Source organism: Hydra vulgaris, chromosome 05, assembly GCF_038396675.1.
Source record: "Hydra vulgaris chromosome 05, alternate assembly HydraT2T_AEP".
NCBI classification, from domain to species: Eukaryota; Metazoa; Cnidaria; class Hydrozoa; order Anthoathecata; family Hydridae; genus Hydra; species Hydra vulgaris.
The window spans coordinates 16,190,692-16,212,722 of record NC_088924.1 but is presented as its reverse complement, the minus strand read 5'-3'; the positions used below and the strand labels follow the sequence as shown (position 1 = coordinate 16,212,722).

Below are 22,031 nucleotides of genomic sequence, written 5' to 3'. Positions count from 1 at the left end.
ATGTGACTCAGATTCATATAATGGTGTTATGGCACATGTATTACGTACATCTTAAATTATGGACATCTACTTGGTGTTCAATATATAAGATTAATACCATTAATATGCCCATAGTAGTTTTAAAAAAAAACTAAACAAATTTTTTGTAGTTCAAATTTTGTAAACCATAAAAATGCTGACAACAATTTGCATCGTTTATGCAAACTCTTTTTTTTTCAGATTCATTTGATTTCAGAAGAAAAATGAATACTGAACAAGAATATTGAAGAGTTAAATCAAGAAGATTAGAAAAAAAAAGTTAAATCAAGAAGATGAATACAATTCAGAAGGAATTAATTAGCAAAAGGACAGGAATTAAATAGGATTTTGCAAATACATTAGGTCATGGAATAATACTACAACAACAGGCAATGAACCCAGAAGTCTTTTGTGCTGATTGCTGGTCACATTTAAAATTAACATAACAGAATATTAGTTGATTAGTATGGCTGCCAGTTGTCTACTTTTAAACTTCTGCATTTTTTTACAAAAAAAAGTAACAAAACATTGTTGATCGATTACTTTTAAATTTAGTACTATGGCAACTAGCTGAGTATCATTAAAAAAATGTTCTATTTTAGTATCCAAAATGTGGATAGATCTGGAAGATAATAGAACAATTTTCATAGTTCCAGAACAGTTTGTTACTACCTAAACAATTTAGAGAGTTCAAGAACATTCTGAAATTTTGGGTTTACCTCCTCTACCACAATCTAACACTTTTATGTAGCTATGCACTATGTCTCACAGACAGCTTCAGTATGTGTATCATTATTAATTACAGAACCATCAGGAACATCAATAATATTAACAAAACAATTAACATATTAAAAGTCAAGATTTAACAATAATCCATTATGCCCGCAGAAAAACTGATTACACACTGGTAGTGTAACATATTTTATTATCTGCTTTTAAGTGTAAAGGTAAAAAAAAAAACTGCCTAGATTAGAGTTGGTATTTTGAAAATTACTAATTATATGAATGTATATAAATAAAACTCTATAGTAACTATAGATATATATAAATGCCTACTCATTGGAGGTGAAAGTGGTGGTAACTTGAATGGAGCTCCAGGAGGTATTTTTAATTGAATACCAGGTTCAACTTTTTGTAGAGGATTCTTTCCAACAACTTAAAAATAAAAAAAACAAGATAAAATACAAAACATCGAAATATTTAAGTGTATTTAAAACTAGCATAAAAATAAAATTAACTTAAAAAAATAAAATAAGCATTAAATGTTTAAAAATTTGCATAAAATTTTTATGTTGATAATTTTATGATCTTAATAAAAGTAAACAAAGCAAAAAAAAATTTTTCAAGATATTTACTAGATATTTACAAGATATTTTTACTTAGATAAATGCTGAAATATATAGACTTAATTATACATTATTTAATTATACTTTGATACCCAGTTATACATAATTTAATTATATTTTTAGACTTAATTATACATAAATGTTATTCTACAATATGCTTATATGACAAATAAAATGAATGTAATAATAATTATAATAGCTTGATAGAAAAGTGTAAATGACATCAATTCACAAGTAAAAATTTAAAATTTCGATAGTGTGAATATTTAGGTTGTGGAAGTCTTACATTTTTTTACCTTTATTTAAAATTGCCTTCACTTTTGAGTGAACAAAACAGATGTAGATATATCTTAATGCATTACTTATCACACCTGAGAAAAATACCTAACTTTTGAGGACAAACTCTTAAAATGTTTTAAAATTTTTGATATCAGAGCTATTTAACATAAAACAATAGCTTAACAGTCTTTAATTTTTGTAACCTTTTGATTGGTTTTGATATTTAATGGAGCCATTATTTTGAATTTTTTGTTTCAATCAAATATAAAACTTTTAAATTAAACTGAAACATTTTGCAAAACATTTTTCTAAAACAAAAAATGCTAAAAAAGAAAAAAAATTTTAAAAATTATATAAAGAAAAATTCTGAAAATTTTTTTTTTTTAACTTAACAAAACAATAAAGATCAATAAACTACATGTTTTAGTAAAGCTAAAAGTATAAATAGTTTTTCGTGACATTGTTTTATATTTCTCTCTCTCTCTCTCTCTCTCTCTCTCTCTCTCTCTCTCTCTCTCTCTCTCTCTCTCTCTCTCTCTCTCTCTCTCTCTCTCTCTCTATATATATATATATATATATATATATATATATATATATATAATTTGAACAACAATAGAAAAACAGCATACCTTTGACAACTGAATTCTGAATTTTCATCATAGATGTAAGTAATCCTTTCCACTTTGTATTCAAGTAGTATCGTGATACTGTTTTTAACTCACTACTGGTAATTTTATCACCTATACCTATGGCAAAAATTGATACTCCACTTGCAACAAGCGCTTTTGCTGGTGTAGCAACATCATCATCACTTTTTCCTGTTGTAATCAGGAATAAAAGCTTCTTATCTGCAGCATTGTCTGTAAAGGTCTTTGTAAAAGCATTTAGTGCTGCTCCTGTTTTTCTACCTTTTGAACCGTAATAGGAAATAGAGGAGCAAGCAGTCTGGAAAGCAGTCATGTCAGGAAATTTTCTGAATTTAAAAAAAAGTTGCAACTTTAATAACTCGAATTAAAAATTTATTTAAAAAAATTGGTTAAACCAAGAATTATTAAAAAACCATTTATTATTGAATTTGTTAAGTTTATGAAAACATGACAACTTAACATAAAAACTAAACTGTACCTAAACATGGTCATACTATTGTCTGTGTCTCCACCATAAGTCATAAAAGCAGCAGATGAATCCAATGCAAACAACTTGTATATATTAAAAACAAACTTCTGTAGAACATCAAAGTGATGTTTGTTAGTACCATCAATAAGAAACCCAATAGATGCTTTGCTACAAGCTTTAAATAAAATTAAACTAGCTGATACTCAAGCTTTATACACACCAACACATTTTTATTATAATACATATATGTATATATATATATATATATATATATATATATATATATATATATATATATATATATATATATATATATATATATATATATACATATATATATATATATATATATATATATATATATATATATATATATATATATATATATATATATATATATATATATATAGTATATATATATATATATATTAGGGTGTTTCATATTTTATCAATTTTCGAAATCGAACTCGCGAATCGATTTATAAATTGACTATTTGTATAAAAATAAGTTTGAGCAAAAAAAAAAAAAAAAATTTAATTTTTAGGGTCCCCGCCAGTTCAATTTTGGGCCAAAAATGATGGGTGTTTTAAAGGCCTGGCGAGGACCTTGAAATTTATTGAAATTTTTTTTTTATTCTTTTAAATGTTATATGTTGGATTGAATATTAATCACATAAATGGAGCATGTTGAAAAAATTAAGAAATTAGTCTACAGAATCTTTTAAAATTGGTGAAAAATCCAAATTTTCCATCTTAAAAATCTATTTTATCACTCAATCGCGTATAAAAAACATTTTTGATTTTCTAATAAACTGTTTCCAGACGCGGAAAAATCAATAACCTAGATTTTTGTAATAATAGTGTCAAATGAGGTATATACAGGTCTAAAAAAAATTTCTTTTATCCTTCGAGGTAACCTAACCCTTACGCTAACCTTAATAGCCTAATAACAATTGTTTATTTTAGTTATTTTTATAATAAAAAAGACTTAATGAACTTACTGCAACATTGTTAAAAGTGGTATTGTTGTTATTAGTTTTATTGCCTCAAGATTAGAAAGTATATGGTAGCTTTTCAACTTTAAATGATTTTCTTGGTATTGTTGCAAAATTTTTTTTGGTTTTGTAAAAAATAAAAAATAAAAAAGAATGATATGTTTAAGTATAATTAAATAAAAAATACATATTTACAAATCAATATTACATCATTAAATAAAAGTCATCATTTAAAAACTATATTATCTATTTTGCAATTGCTTGATATGCTAATTGCAAATCTTCTTTAGTCTTTGCCTTGTTAAGGTTTTCTCTCCTTTGGTGAATAGCTAGCAGTAAGTCCTGACGATCGTCTTCATTGTGAACGTTATTTACAAAGTCTGATACAACTTTAATAGATCTTTCAGAAACGTCGTTAACCACTGCAAGGTTGGAAACAAACTGGGAAAAAATCTTAAACTGTTCAATATACTCCCATAGTGGTGCCGGGCTGTTTAACCAAAGTTTATCATTTAGCTTAGTAAGGTTTAACAAACTAAATATGAACCAAGAGTTTTCTCCCACTAGTTGGGCAATACTTGGTGGTTTTTCTAGGTTAAAGTAAAGAGTTTTTAACAAATTTAATTTTTCGGAATGCCGAAAAAATTCAGGAACTGGTTTCGAAAAGACCATTTTTGCAACTTCTTCTCTCTCTGCAACAGAAATACCTTGGTCTATAAGAGCCAGCGGAATTAAAGTTTCATCAAGGTACCATAAATGTGATTCCATTGAAACCATTGTGGCATCAATTCCATTTAAAATTGTTTCAGAATTCTGAACATATTGTTCTACGTAACCTCTATATTTTGTCATTTGCCAATAGGCTTTTATATCTTGGTAAGGCGCAGCGTAAGGTAAAGAGGTTTTTAAAAACCAGACGGTATAAAAGATTGAGATAAACTCAGCAGTAGACTGCACTTCGTTCTTTTGATCGTCTGTCAATTCATAAGACAGTTGCAAACTCAATATCCGAATCTTGAGATAATAAATAGCTTTGGACATAAAACGTGCATGAGACACGCACCCTGGAGCTTGAATTTTAAAATCTCTTTTAGGGCATAAGTACATTAGGGTTAGTTTCAATAACTCCTTGTAGTCTCCTCTGGGAAAAGTGTTTTTTTTTAGAGCAATCTCGCAATATTTTACAGCATCGAGTTTATGGATTTCTAAGAAAGTGGTAGCAATAGATTGAGTGTCATATTTTACAAACTTTGAAGAGTCAATGCTACTTTTAATGTCATTCCAGTTTAATTGGAACCGTTTAAACATTAGGTTTTCTGGAGATTTAGTTTTTCCACTGCACTGTCTTTCACAGAAGTGTTTTAGATGTAACTCATAAACATGCCTCCTGCAAGCCAGCTCTAGTAGAATTGAGTTTTGTTTATGACTAAACCTGACATTTGTACCAGAAAGTCTTCCTGTATTTGTAGCTGTTGTATCAAAACATAAACCTTTCACATCATCACATATTCCATACTCATCCAGTATTTTAACTAAAGCATCGTATTGAGCTTGTCCAGTACCACGATCAATTGCTGGAATGCCAAGGAGCTTCATTTTACCATCAATATTTACCGAGACCGCAAATCAATCTCTTTTTGATTTTATACCTTCTGTGATGTCTTCGATAATTTTTCCATCAAAATGTGCTATTATGGGAAAAGTAGCTTTAGCGGTAGCAATTTTTACATTTTTCTTATATTGTTCAGCATTTTCCCGAATAGATTTTTTTTGAGCTTGCCAAATAGTTGAATGAGACACTGAAAAATCAGCCACATTTCCGCCTGAACTTACGATTAAATCCGTACATACATGCACTAGATCTCTTGATGAAATATTTTTTGAGACTGATGTCATGGATATATATTTAACAAAACCTTTCCTTAACTCTTGTTTTGCGTTACTTGGGCCGGGTTGCGATAAATCAAAAGAAATATCTGATTCTGTACTCACGTCACTGATATCTGAGAGAAGCTCTAGATCTGTAGTTGATTCGTCTATTTGGGGTAACTGTTTAATATTACAACTTTTTAAAGGCTTCTTATCTTTATTTACCGTTTTATATCTCATGGCTTTGCTCCCAAAGTCATTAGACGACTGGACTTTTGGTCTTTTAAAAATTGGATATAAACATAGTATGAAAGTTTATCAAGGCTCGTTTTTTTTAAGATTTCCTTAATATAATCTTTACCAATCCAAAATACCTGCTCCCCCTTCTTTTTGAATTCTTCCCTAAATTTCTCTGCTGCTTTAGAGTCTATATTCTTATTTTTCTTTAATGTCTCCCAACTATCGATTAAATGAGTAATATTATTCCTGAAAAAATTAAGATAATACATTAAATAAAATAGAAATATTAACTTTAAGATGCACCTTATATTTTGCATTATTAAGCTATAATCCACACGTAATAACAACTAAAAAAATTAGTTGCAGTGGTACTACAAAAAAACCTTAATCATCTACTAGCTTATTAAGTTCGAATGATTATACAAATTTATAATAACTATTTTATTATAAATTGAAATTATAAAACTTACCTTATAGATTTATCCGTTAATAATCCATCTTTATAACCTCCGTCTAACCATGGTTTTTTTACTGCAAAAAGAATACAGTTGTCAGGGCAATTGACAAGTCCGGAGCACTTTGCGAATTTATTGGGCCCATCAGTACAACCAATAAACCTTTTGGATGGAGTTAACTTGTTACTAGATCTTTTAAACTGAAAGTTAAGAATTAATTATTTATTTGTTGCAAAAGTTATCTGAGTTAAGTTTTCTATCAGACTTTCTTCTTCAAATAAATAAGCTCTAGCTTTTAGTCTCGTAATTTTAGCCATTTTGAATATTATTTAAAAAAATATTAAAGCACTTATTATTAGTAACGCAAATTTAGTTTAAATACTTTGTCTTCGCATTGGAAAGTAGTTGTTAAATTTTAAATTATTATTTAAGTACCTTGGTATATACATTTTCTAAAAATATTTTTTCGATCAAATTTCCGGATTTTCAATTTATTGCTCTCTAATGTTTATTAAGTAGGGGCCATTAAGGTTAGTGTCCGGGGCATTTTACTCCATGGATCCAATTATTATTTTTTTTAGACTTCATTTAACACTTATAAAAAAACTATTCAAATTATAGTTTTTTCCGGGTTTGGAAACAGTTTATTAAGGTATAAAAAAAGTTTTTTATACGCCACCGAGTAATAAAATAGGTTTTTGTGAAAGAAAATTTGGATTTTTCACCAATTTCAAAATATTATGTAGACTAATTTCTTTATTTTTTCGACATGCTCCTTTTATGTGATAAACATTCAATCCAACATATAACATTTAAAAAAAAAAAGAAGATAAATTTAGATAAATTTTAAGGTCCCCGCCAGGCGTTTAAAACACCAGACAATTTTGGCCCAAAATCGAACTGGCGGGGACCCTAAAAATTAAATTTTTTTTTTTTTTTTTTGCTCAAACTTATTTTTATAAAAATAGTCAATTTATAAATCGATTCGCAAGTTCGATTTAAAAAATTGATAAAATATGAAACACCCTAATATATATGCATTGCATGTGATGAATAAAATCGCCCAGCGCGATATTTCGCGCTCGTAATACTGAAACATGTTGTCAATAAGCGTGATTATGTGCGCTCGGCATCAAGTCTTTGGAAGCGATATTCAGAGCTGGAAATTGGTTGCCATGGGGTCATCCATAAATTACAGACGCAAGTATGGGGGGGGGTCATTCAAAAGCATGCCAGTGAGTTCAAGGAAAAGTGTGGACAATTTTTTATTTGAATTTTTTTCATGTGAATCCGGGAAATCAGACAAAAAAGCTTTGGTTTTTTAGTTAATGCATTTGTCTATCTACTGGAAAAAATGTTACTGCAGCTTGGATGTTAAATAAATACAATGAAATATTGCTATTTACTAAATCTTGACTGCATAACTTTGTTACCTATGGTACCTGGAGTTTAATTAACATGCTTGATTGTGGACATTCTAAACAAGGGAAACATTTTTAATTTATTTTAAAATAAATAATAGTTGAAAATAAAATAAAATAAAATAAATATGTTTATATTAGATTTTGTTAAAACTTTTGATTTTTTAAAATTTAATCAAGTTCTAACTTTTTTATTTAAATTTTCTATACTCACTGGGACAAAACGTTTTGAAAATAGTAGACATTCCATTTTATCTGTCATGACACTTTCATTTATTGTTTGTACAAAACAGAATACTGCTTTCTAATTTAAACTGAATGCGCCATTTAATTATTATCAAGTGGATAATATTTTATATACATGATTATATACTTAATAAATATATAATAGACTTATACTAATTACATATTAGTGTAAGTATATATATACTTATACAAATATAATAAATAAATAAATTATATACTGGCGTAAATTTTGAGAGATGCATTCAAGAAACTAGTGACGTAACATTTTTTCTTTCTTTGATTGTGAGCATGCTTCTAAAAGTTAGATAACAAATATGTTTGTTATAAGTATCCTTTATTGAAACTATTTTTTTTAATTTGCGCTTAGCTTTAATTTTTTTAGTAAACAGATTTTGATATAAGCTTAACCGATTCAAAGATACCGGAGAAAATAATTAGTTTATTAACTTATATTTGACAAAATATATTTGACATTCCAACATTTTGATGTTTTTGAATCTTAAATATAAAACGAAATTTATGTATATATATTTATGAAAAATATTTTCTAGAAAATCAACTTATACTTATCTCCCTCGCAAGTTCTTCAAACAAGCACAAATTTTTACTCTTGTAATGAGTGCTTTTTGTTGCGCCTGGATGGTCATTCACGGTCGTGTTTCACGTGCGCGGAGCATACGCTCATGCTTCATCACAAGGTCTGTATATGTATGTATATATATATATGCATATGTATATATATATATATATATATATATATATATATATATAATATATATAATATATATATATAAAATATATATATATATATATGTATATATATATATATATATATATATATATATATATATATATATATATATATATATATATATATATATATATATATATATATATATTAGTGTCCCAAAAAACAACATTTTTGAAAATATTCTGTTCCCACCCCCTAAATGTGTTCTATGAAATACAAAAACACTAAGTTTAAAATTTTTTTGAATTAAAAATATTTTAAGGGGTCCCTCAAGACCCTTGAATATTTAATAGGACCCTAATATTTTCCAAGAAAAAAATTTTCAACCCGGTTCTCAAATGAAGCAAAATTATACAGAAACTTCAAAAATAATATTCATTTTAAAAAAACTTTAATTTATTTATCAAGAATTATCATAAAAGAACATAAAATTTTTTTTCATTTTTTGTTAAGAAACATAATATTTTATGTAATAAAACCAAAAATAAAACAATTTTTTTCAAAATGAATATCATTTTTAAGATTTTTATATGATTTCGCTTTGTTTTAGTACCAGGTTGATATATTTTTTAAAAACTTTTTTTTGGAAAATATTAGTGACCCATTAATTATTCGCGGGTCTTGAGGGACCCCTTAAAATATTTTTAATTAAAAAAAATTTTAAACCTAGTGTTTTTGTATTAGATAAAACACATATAGAGGGTGGAAGCAGAATATTTTCAAAAATGTTGTTTTTTGGGACACCCTAGTATATATATATATATATATATATATATATATATATATATATATATATATATATATATATATATATATATATATATATATATATATATATAAATATATATATATATATATATATATATATATAATATATATATATATATATATATATATATATATATATAAATATATATATATATATAAATATAAATATATATATATATATAAATATATATATATATATATATATATATATATATATATATATATAATTTTCTGATCCTAGTCAGTGCTCAGTTTCTCCGCATTCACCCTTAGGTTCTTCTGATCACAGTTTGATCACTCTAAAACTAATATCTCATTCTTCTTCATCACCTGAATCCCCCTATTACCGAAACTCTTTCAACTACAGTAAAGCTGACTGGGATTCTTTCCATGACTTTCTTCGTGATGGCCCTTGGGTAGAAATCTTTCAACTTCCTGTCGACAAATGTGCTTCTTACATAACTTCGTGGATTCAGGCTGGCATGGAATCTTTTATTCCCTCTCGAGGATTCCAGGTCGAGCCTCACTCTCCTCCATGGTTTTCTTCACACTGTGCTGCTGCGATTGCCAATCGAAACCGTTACTTCCATATTCATCAGAAAAACAATTCTCCAGAAAACAGACGTCTGTTTATTACTGCTAGAAACAACTGTAAAAAGGTTTTGTCTAACGCCAAAACCCGCTATTCTCAGGTCATGAAATCTCGTATCTCATCTCAAAAATTAGGCTCTCGTGACTTCTGGAGAATCTTTAATAATATCAATAATAAGGGCAAATCTATAATTCCACCTTTCTTGTATGGTTCAGACTTTGTCACCTCACCTAAAGACAAAGCCGAACTGTTTGCTAAAAACTTTTCATAAATATCATCTCTTGATTCCACTAATTGCGTTCTACCTGATATTGCCAACAAACAGGTTGATCCATTGCTTGACATTCATATCACTCCAGCATCTGTATCTAAAGTGATTTCCTGCCTAGACTCTTCTACAGCTTGTGGGCCAGACAACATACCTGTAATTGTCTTGCAGAAGTGTTCTCCGGAGCTGTCGTCTATACTCTCAAAACTATTCAACAAGTGCTTATCAGAGTCTTGTTTTCCAGCCTGCTGGAAAGCCGCATCTGTTATCCCTATCTTCAAAAATTCTGGAGAGCGATCTGATTCGTCTAACTACCGTCCCATAAGTCTTCTTCCTATCATAAGCAAGGTTTTTGAATCTTTAATTAATAAACACTTAATTTCTCATCTTGAATCTAATAACTTACTTTCTGACCATCAATATGGGTTTCGATCTTCTCGTTCTACAGCTGATTTGCTAACAGTAATAACTGACAAGTTTTATCGTGCATTAGATGAAGGTGGAGAGGTTAAGGCCATCGCTCTTGACATTTCAAAAGCATTTGATAAAGTTTGGCATGCTGGTCTTCTCCATAAGCTTTCTTCTTATGGTGTATCCGGCAACATCTTTAAGATCATTGAATCCTTCCTTTTCAACCGTAGCATAAAAGTTGTCCTTGATGGACAACACTCTTCTTCTTATTCTGTACCTTCAGGGGTTCCTCAAGGTTCTATCCTTGGCCCTATACTCTTTTTAATTTACATTAACGATCTTCCAGATATTCTCACATCTAAGGTGGCATTGTTTGCTGATGATACTACCATTTATTCTTGTCGTGATAAGAAACCAACACCCTCTGATTGCTTGGAGGGGGCATTTGAACTTGAAAAGGATCTCACTTCTGCTACAGCATGGGGCTCACAGTGGCTGGTGAACTTTAATTCAGATAAAACTCAATTTTTTTCAGCCAATCGTTATCGCAATAATTTAGATCTTCCTATATTTATGAACGGTGATGTACTCGATGAATCACCTACTCTTCATCTTCTAGGATTAACTCTTACTTCCAATCTTTCTTGGAAACCATATATCAAATCAGTTGTAAAATTAGCATCTGCTAAGGTTGCATCTCTTTATCGAGCTCGCCACTTTCTTACTCTGGATTCTATTCTCTATCTCTATAAATCTCAAATCCGGCCTTGTATGGAATACTGTTGCCATATCTGGGGCGGATCTTCTAATGATGCCCTTTCTCTTTTAGACAAGGTGCAAAAACGCATTGTAAACATAGTTGGACCTGCTCTTGCAGCCAACCTTCAACCATTATCACATCGTCGTAATGTTGCTTCTCTTTCTCTTTTCTACAAATACTATAATGGGCACTGCTCTAAAGAGCTAGCGTCTCTTGTGCCATCTACTAAAATTCATTCTCGTGTTACTCGTCATTCAATTAAGTGTCATCCTTTTTCTGTGACTGTTCCTAAGTGCTCCAAAAACGCTTATTCTTCTAGTTTTTTTCCTCGAACATCAGTTCTTTGGAATTCGCTTCCTTCATATTGCTTTCCTGATTCGTATAATTTGCAATCTTTTAAATCGTCCGTCAATCGTTATCTTGCTCTACAATCTTCATCTTTTCTCTTACAGTAACTTCCAACTTTAATTAGTGGCTACTTGCAGCCTTGTTGGAAGCGAAGATGTTTAAAAAAAAAAAAATATATATATATATATATATATATATAAATATACATAGATATGTATATATTATATATAAATATATATATTTATATATATACATATATATATATATATATATATATATATATATATATATATATATATATATATATATATATATATATATATATATATATATATATATATATATATAAATATATATATAAATATACATGTATGCATATGTATATATATATATGTGTTTATATATATATATATATATGCATTTTTTTTTTTAAGATTATTCACCTCCCCAAGGCCCAAGGGGGGCCGCTACAGTCGAGGAGGCTACTCATTTTTTTGTGTTTTTTATTTTTTAGTTATATATATATATATATATATATATATATATATATATATATATATATATATATATATATATATATATATATATATATATATATATCAATTATAAAAATGATTTTATAAAATTGATTTAATAAATTACAATTATAAGTAAAATCCACTCCATAGGTTTTCCAGTGCCAATCTTTAACAATATCAGCTTTTTTGCTGCTGATATGACCAGATTTTCCACATGCTTTAGATATTGTTCCAACAACTAAAATTTTAGATTTAACAAAAATTACAAAATATAGTATATATATATGTATATATATATATATATTATATTTTGTAATTTTAGATTTAACAAAAATTACAAAATATAATATATATATATATATATATATATATATATATTATATTTTGTAATTTTAGATTTAACAAAAATTACAAAATATATATATATATATATATATATATATATATATATATATATATATATATATATATATATATATATATATATATATATATATATATATATATATATATATATATATATATATATACACACACATATATACAGGGTGTGTAAAAAGTTCCTGTACAAAAGTATAATTTAAAAAAAAATTATCTGTATGGTGTTTTCTTTCAATATATAGTGTGTTTTTAGTATTATTTTGTTTTAAATTAAAGTGTAATTTGTTTTTCGTCTAGCACAGGAACTTTTGCTGTTTTTGCTGTTTATATTTTTGTACGGGAACTTATTCCGCACATAATATATATATATATATATATATATATATATATATATATATATATATATATATATATATATATATATATATATATATATACATATATATATATATATATATATATATATATATATATATATTTATATATATATATATACCAATTATAAAAATGATTTTATTAAACTGGTTTGACCATGTATAAAACTAAAAAGCAAGTGATTCTTGTATAATTTTAAAATATTGCTGAACTTCAGAAAATTGTTATATTTATTAGACTTTTATATTTATATTTATTAGACTTACAAAATTTGTGCTATTATGACCATATATATATTCATATATAAATATATATATGTAAATAATAATAATAATAATAATAGTAATAATAATAATAATAAAGTTTAGACTGTACTAGAAGTAGGTTCTAGTTAACCAGTTTGCTTAGATATCGCAGCCGGGGCACCTTATAGTGCTTGTCATAAAGGTTCTTGTAGCAGTTAACTGACAAGGCGTTGGCGACTTATATTGGTAGCTGACTCAAGATAGGCACAATTCTGTTTGAAAAGAAATTTTTTCTTTGAGCCCAGTTCTTTGTTACTTGCTTAGAAAAACGATGAGTGCAACCCCTTACTCCACTCGATGGTCCTTCTAGACCGATTGAGTTTGCAATATTATTTGGGTAATATTGTTTGATAATGCATTAAAGAACTCTTTGTATTGACAATGAGAGTGTCCTCTAGTTATTCGCACAGATGGATGGCTGATTTGTGAGTTATTTATAAATTTGAAGTTGTAGATTAAATCACCTCGATTGCGTCTTTCATTTAGTGAGGTAAGATGAAGGTGTGCTAATCTGGTTTCACTGGATAATGCTTTGAGAGATGGAATTGCTTTGGTGGCACGGTTTTGGACTTTTTCAAGTTTTTCAACGTTGTGTGCAGAAAGTTAATTGCACACAGGAGTAGCATACTCAAGATGAGGTCTGACCAGCGATGTGTAGAGCCTCTTCCAAACATGTGCATTTTTATAAATAAATGATTTCTTTAGTTGACCGAAGACAGAGTTAACTTTTGATGATATTATTTCAACGTGTGTATCCCATTTGAGGTTGTGTGAAATGCATATCCCAAGATCTTTTTCACTGTACGAGGAATCAAGAAGCTACTTCCCTCGCTGAGTCAAGATATAGTATTGGTGGTTAGGATTTTTGCTTTTGTTAAAGCGTAAGATAAGGTACTTTTTGTAATTAAGTCGTAAGCGCCAGGTTAGAGTCCAAGACACAATGTGGTTTATATCCGTCTGGAGCAGAGCTGGGCTCTCAGGTGTAGAATTTGTGGAAAGAACTTTACTGTCATCAGCGTATAACTTCATTGGATTGCTAACTAGGTCTGTTATGTCATTAATGTATAAGATAAACAGAAGAGGTCCTAGAACAGATCCTTGAGGGACAACACTGGTGACTGGTAACGAATCTGAAATGGTGGAACTCATGACAACTCGGTGTGTTCTTTTAGAAAGAAAAGAATTTATTCAATTAGGAAGCATATTAGAGACACCATAACCAGAAAGTGGAGCATAAGATCATGAAGAGGTGTGTCAAACGCTTTTTCATAATCTAGATATAAAGTATCTATACTATAGCCTTTTGCCATTGAGTGTGAGATCTGATCAACAGTTTCCAATAAATTGGTAATGCATGATTTGTTTGGAAAAAACTCGAGCCGGTTTTGAGATAAAAGATTATTTGCACTTAGATACTTGGTTAAACAATCTTTTACAATACGCTCTAGGATTTTGCAGCAGGCAGAAGTTAGGGAAATCGGTCTGTAGTTTGAAGCATCAAGTTTAGACCCTTTCTTGTGAAGCGGTGTTATGTTAGCTTCCAACCACACGGTTAGGACTCAACCTTCACAAATAGATTTTATAAATATGTAGGTAATAGGCACATTCAGAGATGAAGAACATTAGTTGAGGACATGTGGTTGAATGCCGCCTATGCCTGCTGGTTTATGCAAGTTTAGGTGTGAGAGTAACACTTGTATTTAGTTCTCGTTAAGTCTCTTCAAGACTGACGTTTCATCAATCACAGAAAATGTGCGCTTTTTGAATGTTGGCAGCGATTGACTCAAACTTAAAGGAGTAAAAACAGATGAAAAGTAATTGTTAAGGATCGTAGCTATATGGCTTTTGTCAGAAGTAATGTTTCCATTTGACTCTTTCATAGACCTTATTTGATTTTTAACTTTAAGTTTCATGTTTATATACCTATATATAAGTTTTGGATTTGTCTTGGCTTTTTCGGATATAGATTTTTCATATTGAGCAATAGAATGAGTTAGAGATTGTTTTACTTTATTGCAGCTATTTTTGTATAGTTTAGTGTCCAGACGCCAGTTTGAATTTTTGCTTCTATAATAAAGTTTTTATTTTATTTTTTATAGCAGAGATTACTTCTTTTGTGATCCAAGGTGTGTGTAAAACAGAATAATTTGATTTGATTGCTGGTATTTAAAGAGAACATCCTTCAATATAGATAGATTGGAATACATTATAACATTCATTATTATTTAAATTTTTATAACGATTAACCCACTCAATATCTTTGAAATACATGTTTAGTCTATCTAAATTACCATTTATAAAATTTTGTCGAGATGAAGAAAACCGATTTCTAGGAGGGTTGAAGATTCAACAGCAAAATTCCAAGTTAGAATTAAATGAGCTCATCCTTTTTTAGTGCACCCCAGTTGAGAATGTCTTTCAAGATAAAAATATACATTGAGATGACTCAGTTAAAATAAGATCTAGAGTGCTAGATGGACCTAATATAGAGTTCAGTTGAAAAGTATAAAAATTGACATGCTGTGTTAAATGATTTGAATCAAATGTTTCAATAAAGTCTTCAGCTAGTGAGTTTGTGGTAATTGCTGTGTTGTTATGCCATGTGGTAAGGACAAGGTTAAAACCTCCTACAATAAGAAGACCAGAGTAGTGTTTTTTTTCCGACTAAATTAGATGCAAAATTTTATAGAGGCTTTAATTTGATTATTTACAAAGTTATTGCTGAGAGGTGAATGGTATATACAACCAACTAGAATTTTTTCAGTTCCAAGATTAACTGAACACCAAACTTTTTCAGAGTCATTGTTAAGTTCAAGATATGTTACTTCATGGCTTATTAGTGTATCAGATATATAGATGCAGACTCCACCATGAAGATTAATTGTGCAATCACGCCTATATGTGATATAATTAGTGAGATTAAAGATAGAGTTTTCATTAAACCATGTTTCTGTTATAAAGACAAGACTCAGTGGTGCTTTTGAAGTTTGAATAAGGCTTTGCAGCTTGGCAAGTTTCTCTGCATTTAATGAGGTGGCATTTGTTAAAACCAACTAAAATTGTTAAGATGAATAGTTGTCTTTTTTTTATTATTGATAATCATTTTTATATTATAATTGATTCTGTTGTGATCTGATTTAAGTTTTAATTCTGTTTTAACGTGTCTAGGATCATAATTTTTTTCCAAGGGTCGAGCCCCAAACTCAATCAACGCGTGTGACTCTACTACTACAGATGGCAAAACGAAAGGGCTGATCCTTTTGCTGACTTTCAAGTTTTTCTTTGTTGAGCCTGTTACATTCTATACGTAGTAGTTTAGATTGCCTTTGTTGAGCAGAAGTTTCATCTGGATTGATGTAGATTCCATTTCGAGCATTGTTGAGCCTAAGTTTATGGGCAACTATGAGAATTGTATTTCTATCATCTACGTTATTAAAAACTACTTGTAATGGATCTGTTTGTGTTGAGATGCTTTTGCCACCTCTAAAGCGTCTAATAGTAACATGCTTACATTCAACATTTAAAAGTGATGTAACTAGTGTTTTATCATGTTCAATATGGTTGGCAGTGACTAGAGAAGAAGATGTGTCGGTACCAAAAATAATAACATTTTTTTGTTTTTTTTCTTTTTCCTGAACTTCACGTGCATTTGCATCAAGCAATTCTAGTTGAGTGTTTGACCTTGTTATTTTACCTCTTCAAAAAACTACTGAGGCTCAGCTGGAGTTTGTTAGATTGATGCTGTTAGTGTAAGGCTTTAAAGTTTGTGATTCAGCAATGCTGACATCTGTGGCCCACTGTTTCTCAAGTGCTGTTACTTTTGCATCTTGAATAAGTTTTTCTTTTTTCTTTTTGTTCACGCAAACTAGAGTTTTCATCTCTAAGCATACAAATTTCATTTATCGTAGCTGTTTTAAATGCAAGAAACTCATATCAAAGTTCTTCATTCTTACTTATTGCAAAAGCAACTGAATTCGCCTTGAGTTGTGTGGCTGACATTTTCAACTTCTGACTTTATGAAGTTTGTTATTTCTTATCTTGCAATATATATATATACATGTATATATATATATATATATATATATATATATATATATATATATATATATATATATATATATATATATATATATATATATATATATATATATAAATTGATTATAAACAAACAGAAATGAAAGTTTCAGTATATTTTTATTGAAAAATGTTGCAATTAAAAACAATTAACTTTTGACAAGTCATAATGCAAAAATAAAAATGTACAGAGATTAGATAGTCATTATATAGAATTAAAACCTGAGTAATCTTTATCTATACTAAGTAAATCTAATAAAGATACTTAGTAAATTTTAGTAAAACCGGCACAGTTCATCATGCTTGGATTAATAGAATTAAATTTATGCATATATCAACATAAATTAAATTGATATACAGAAAATTAAAAAAAAAAGTCAGGTTTTTAAAACAGGCAAAAAATTTCAGATATAACAACCAAACTAATATCTCTGTAATAATCAAACTAATATTTCTGTTCCCATAGCAAAGTCTTTATTATAAAAAAAATTAAAAAATCAATATTGATAAAGAAACAAAGCAAATAGTAATAAAAAAAACTAACTTGAAGCAGCTGAAGACTGCATCAGTCCAATTGTGTTAACAAGTCCACTAACAGAACTTTTAAATGAAGTGCTTGATGAAAATGATATTGAATCAAGATACTTTGCTGTAACATCTTTTCCTATGCCACAAGCAAATGTTTTAATACCGTATTTGCGTAATAAATTTGAAGGATTTACTACATCGTCAGCAGCTTGTCCAGAAGTTATTAAGTACAAAACATTTGCATTTCCTGCAGGAGCCTCACTGAATGCATTAAGCTAGAAAAATTAAAACTTTAGGATTTACAATTACAAGTTTCTTTTTACTTTACATAAGTAACTATTGATATAGTATTAAAAAAATGTAATACGTGCATCTATTTTATTACTTAAATACACATGCTTTGATTGATATATCAGTTCAATTTTAGTTATCCTTATATTTGCTGTATGGGCTTATATTTGTATTATATTGCTGTGGTTATAACCAGTGATGTGTTTTAAATAACACTACGACAGCCATTTCATAAACATTACAAGTTTCAAGTTAAAAAAATTTGTTCAATTTATTTTGTATTTAATTGTTGAAGTTAAATTAACTATTTTACTTGGTAAACTGTTCCAATATTGGCTACTCTATTTCCAATAAATTTATTTCGGGGTTTAAAGTAGCAAATTTTTCTTTAAGATTTCATACTGCAACCTCTTGTTGTGGCATAAGTTTTAAAAACTGGCAGATTATGCAACTTTACACAGTTAAAATCTTGAAAGAAATTATGAATATCTGAACCAAATCCCCATTTTTTTCTAGTGTTGTCATACGTAAAACTTATTAAATTAGGGATCATTACCTGAGCTGAATTCTTTCTAATAACTTTATGAAATTAAAGCTTTTCTAAATCGATACAAAAAAAAACAGAGAACATGATTAGAGGTATAATATATACTATGCACAAAATTTTCAAAAGCTTCGAATCAAAACCTACAAAAGAGCGTTTAATTTTATCAAGCACCTAATCCCAAATAATTGAATAATGTTAGGAAAATAATTGTTTACAGTATTTTTACCATAATGCATCACAAAAAACTTCTTTATATATAACTTAGTCAATATACTTTTGAGCAATTTAACTTCAATATGACTTTAATGTCATCAGCATATAATTTACAATCATACTTTATTGTATCAGATTTATCATTAAAATAAATAATAGTAAAGCTCTAAGAAAGGATCCTTGTGGAACTCCATTAAGAACAGCATTCCACAATAAAAAAATATAATCATGGATTGACCAATCTTTGTCTCTTATCAGTTAAGAAAGTAATAATCCATTGTAACAATATTAATTTTACTGCATTTTTATTGAGCTTATAAATTAGCCTTTGGTGTGGTTGTTGAGTCAAAAACCTTGGCAAAATATAATTATACTACATCAAATGGCTTATTTTTATTTGCCCAAAATTTATAATAAATTAGTTGTGCATAATTTATCTTTTGAAATGTCATGATCTCCATTGTAATGGAAAAAAGCTACTTTCAACTGAAGCTTTAAAATTATAGTTATTGGTAATGCTTATGAGTTAGAATAATTTTTTAATTTTTTTTTGTTTTTTTTGTTTTTGTTTAACAATTTCACTTCCAAATAGGCTACAAGTAACCGCTATTAGAGTTGGAAGTTACTGGAAGAGAAAAGATGAAGTTTATAGAGCAAGATAATGATTGACAGATGACTTGAAAGATTACAAATTATATGAATCAGGAAAACAAGATGAAGGAAGTGAATTCCAAAGAACTGATGCTCAAGGAAAAAAACTAGATTAAGAATTTTTGGAGCACCTAGGAGCAATCACAGTAAAAGGATGCAACTTAATTGAATGACGAGTTACACAAGAATGAATTTTAGTAGATAGCACAAAAGATGCTAGTTCTTTAGAGCAATGCCCATCAGAGTATTTATAGAAAAGTGAAAGAGAAGCAACATTACGACAATATGACAATGGTTGAAATGTGATTGAAATGTGATAAATGAAATTACGACAATGTGACAATGTGACCATGGTTGAAGGTTGGCTGCAAGAGCAGGTTTATGTTTACAGGTACCTGCTCTTGCAGCCAGGTACTATGTTTACAATGCGTTTTTGTACCTTGTCTAAAAAAGAAAGGGCATCACTGGAAGATCTGCCCCAGATATGGCAATAGTATTCCATACAAGGACGGATTTGAGATTTATAGAGATAAAGAATAAAATTGAGAGTAAGAAAGTAGTGAGCACAATAAAGAGATGTAACCTTAGCAGATGCTAATTTTGCAATGGATTTAATATACGGTTTCCAAGAAAGATCAAAAGTAAAAATTAATCCTAGAAGATGAAGGGTAAATGAATCATCAAGTACATTACTGTTCTTAAATATAGGATGATCTAGATTATTGCAATAAAAATTAGCTGAAAAAAATTAAGTTTAATCTGAGTTAAAGTTTACCAGCCACTGAGAGCCCCATGCTGTAGCAGAAGTGAGAACTTTTTTAAGCTCAAATGCCCCCTCCAAGCAATCAAAGTGTTGGCTTCTTATCACGATAAGATCAAATGATAGTTTCATCAGCAAACAATGCCACCTAGAAGATTGTTAATGTAAATTAAAAAGAGTATAGGGCCAAGGATAGAACCTTGAGGAACCCCTAAAGTTACAGGATATGAAGAAGAGTGCTGTCCATCGAGGACAACTTTTATACTACAATTGGAAAGGAAGGAATCAATAATCTTAAAGATGTTACCTGATACACCGTAAGAAGGCAGCTTATGGAGGAGACCAGCATGCCAAGCTTTATCAAAAACTTTAGAAATGCCAAGAGCGATGGCCTAAGACTCTCCACATGTATCTAATAAATAATAAAATCTATCGGTTATTACTGTTAGCAAACCAGCTGTAGAATGAGAAGATTGAAATTCATATTGATGATCGCAAAGTAAGTTATTAGATTTAAGATGAGAGGTTAAATGTTTGTTAATTATAGATTCAAAAACCTTGCTTATGATAGGAAGAAGACTAATGGGATGGTAGTTAGACAAGTCAGATCGCTCTCCAGAGTTTTTGAAAACAGGAATAACAGATGCCGCTTTCCAGCAGGCTGAAAAACAAAACTCTGGTAGACACTTTTTAAATAGTTTTGAAAGTATAGACCTTATCTATAGAAACACTTCTGCAAGATTATAACAGGTTTGTTATCTGGACCACAAGCTGTAGAAGAGTCTGAGCAGGAAATCTCTATAGGTACAAAAGCTGGAGTGATAAGAAAGTCAAACAATGGATCAACTTGTTTGTCTGCTATATCAGGTAGAACACAACTGGTGGAATCAAGAGATGATATTGATGAAAAGTTCATAGCAAACAATTCAGCTTTGTCTTTAGGTGAGATGGCAAAATCTGCACCATACAAGAGAGGTGGAACAACAGATTATTATTGATTGAACAAGGTCTTGACCACATGATTATTAGGATTTAATAGTAATAATAGTTAATAATAAATAAGAATAGCTGTTAGGTAAAAAGAGTAACAATTTTTTAGCACATCACTATATTCAAATACATCAATAACCTAACTTATTTGTTTTATCTGATTTAAAATCTGATTTAAAATATGTCATGTTAGATATTTTATTTACAAACATTTAAAATCCGATTTTGTTAACAAACTCTGAACTAAATTTCGTAGTTAATAATTTCTTCAATAAAAAAAAATTTAGCTCTTTTGTAATCCATTTTATAATTTGGTCTGTAGGCTCACATTTTCAAAAATAATAAATTTAAAGCAAAGAAACAAGTGACCTTTCATTACCCATCTCAAGATGAAATTTGATTTAAGCTGAGTAATCAAAATACAATGTTAAGATAAAATGTAGGAAACTGTATGAGTTTTTTTTTGTTTAATTAAAACATTACTATATCCACATATTGAACCAAAATATGCTCAG

At 28.9% G+C, this 22,031-nt stretch overlaps 1 protein-coding gene across 7 annotated transcripts in view; it reads right to left on the bottom strand.

Moving 5' to 3' along the window:
* The window catches only part of LOC136071891 (fibroin heavy chain-like), a 118,957-nt gene that overhangs the window by 38,793 nt on the left and 58,133 nt on the right, over nt 1–22,031 (bottom strand). For all 7 annotated transcript variants that reach the window (XM_065797516.1, XM_065797517.1, XM_065797518.1 and 4 more), the window contains exons 17-21: nt 18,081–18,339; nt 12,526–12,639; nt 2,769–2,934; nt 2,273–2,616; nt 1,075–1,173 (exon numbers count right to left, since the gene is read on the bottom strand). In XM_065797516.1, coding sequence (XP_065653588.1) covers nt 1,075–1,173; nt 2,273–2,616; nt 2,769–2,934; nt 12,526–12,639; nt 18,081–18,339 — 982 coding nt within the window. The remainder of the gene's footprint in view (nt 1–1,074; nt 1,174–2,272; nt 2,617–2,768; nt 2,935–12,525; nt 12,640–18,080; nt 18,340–22,031) is intronic.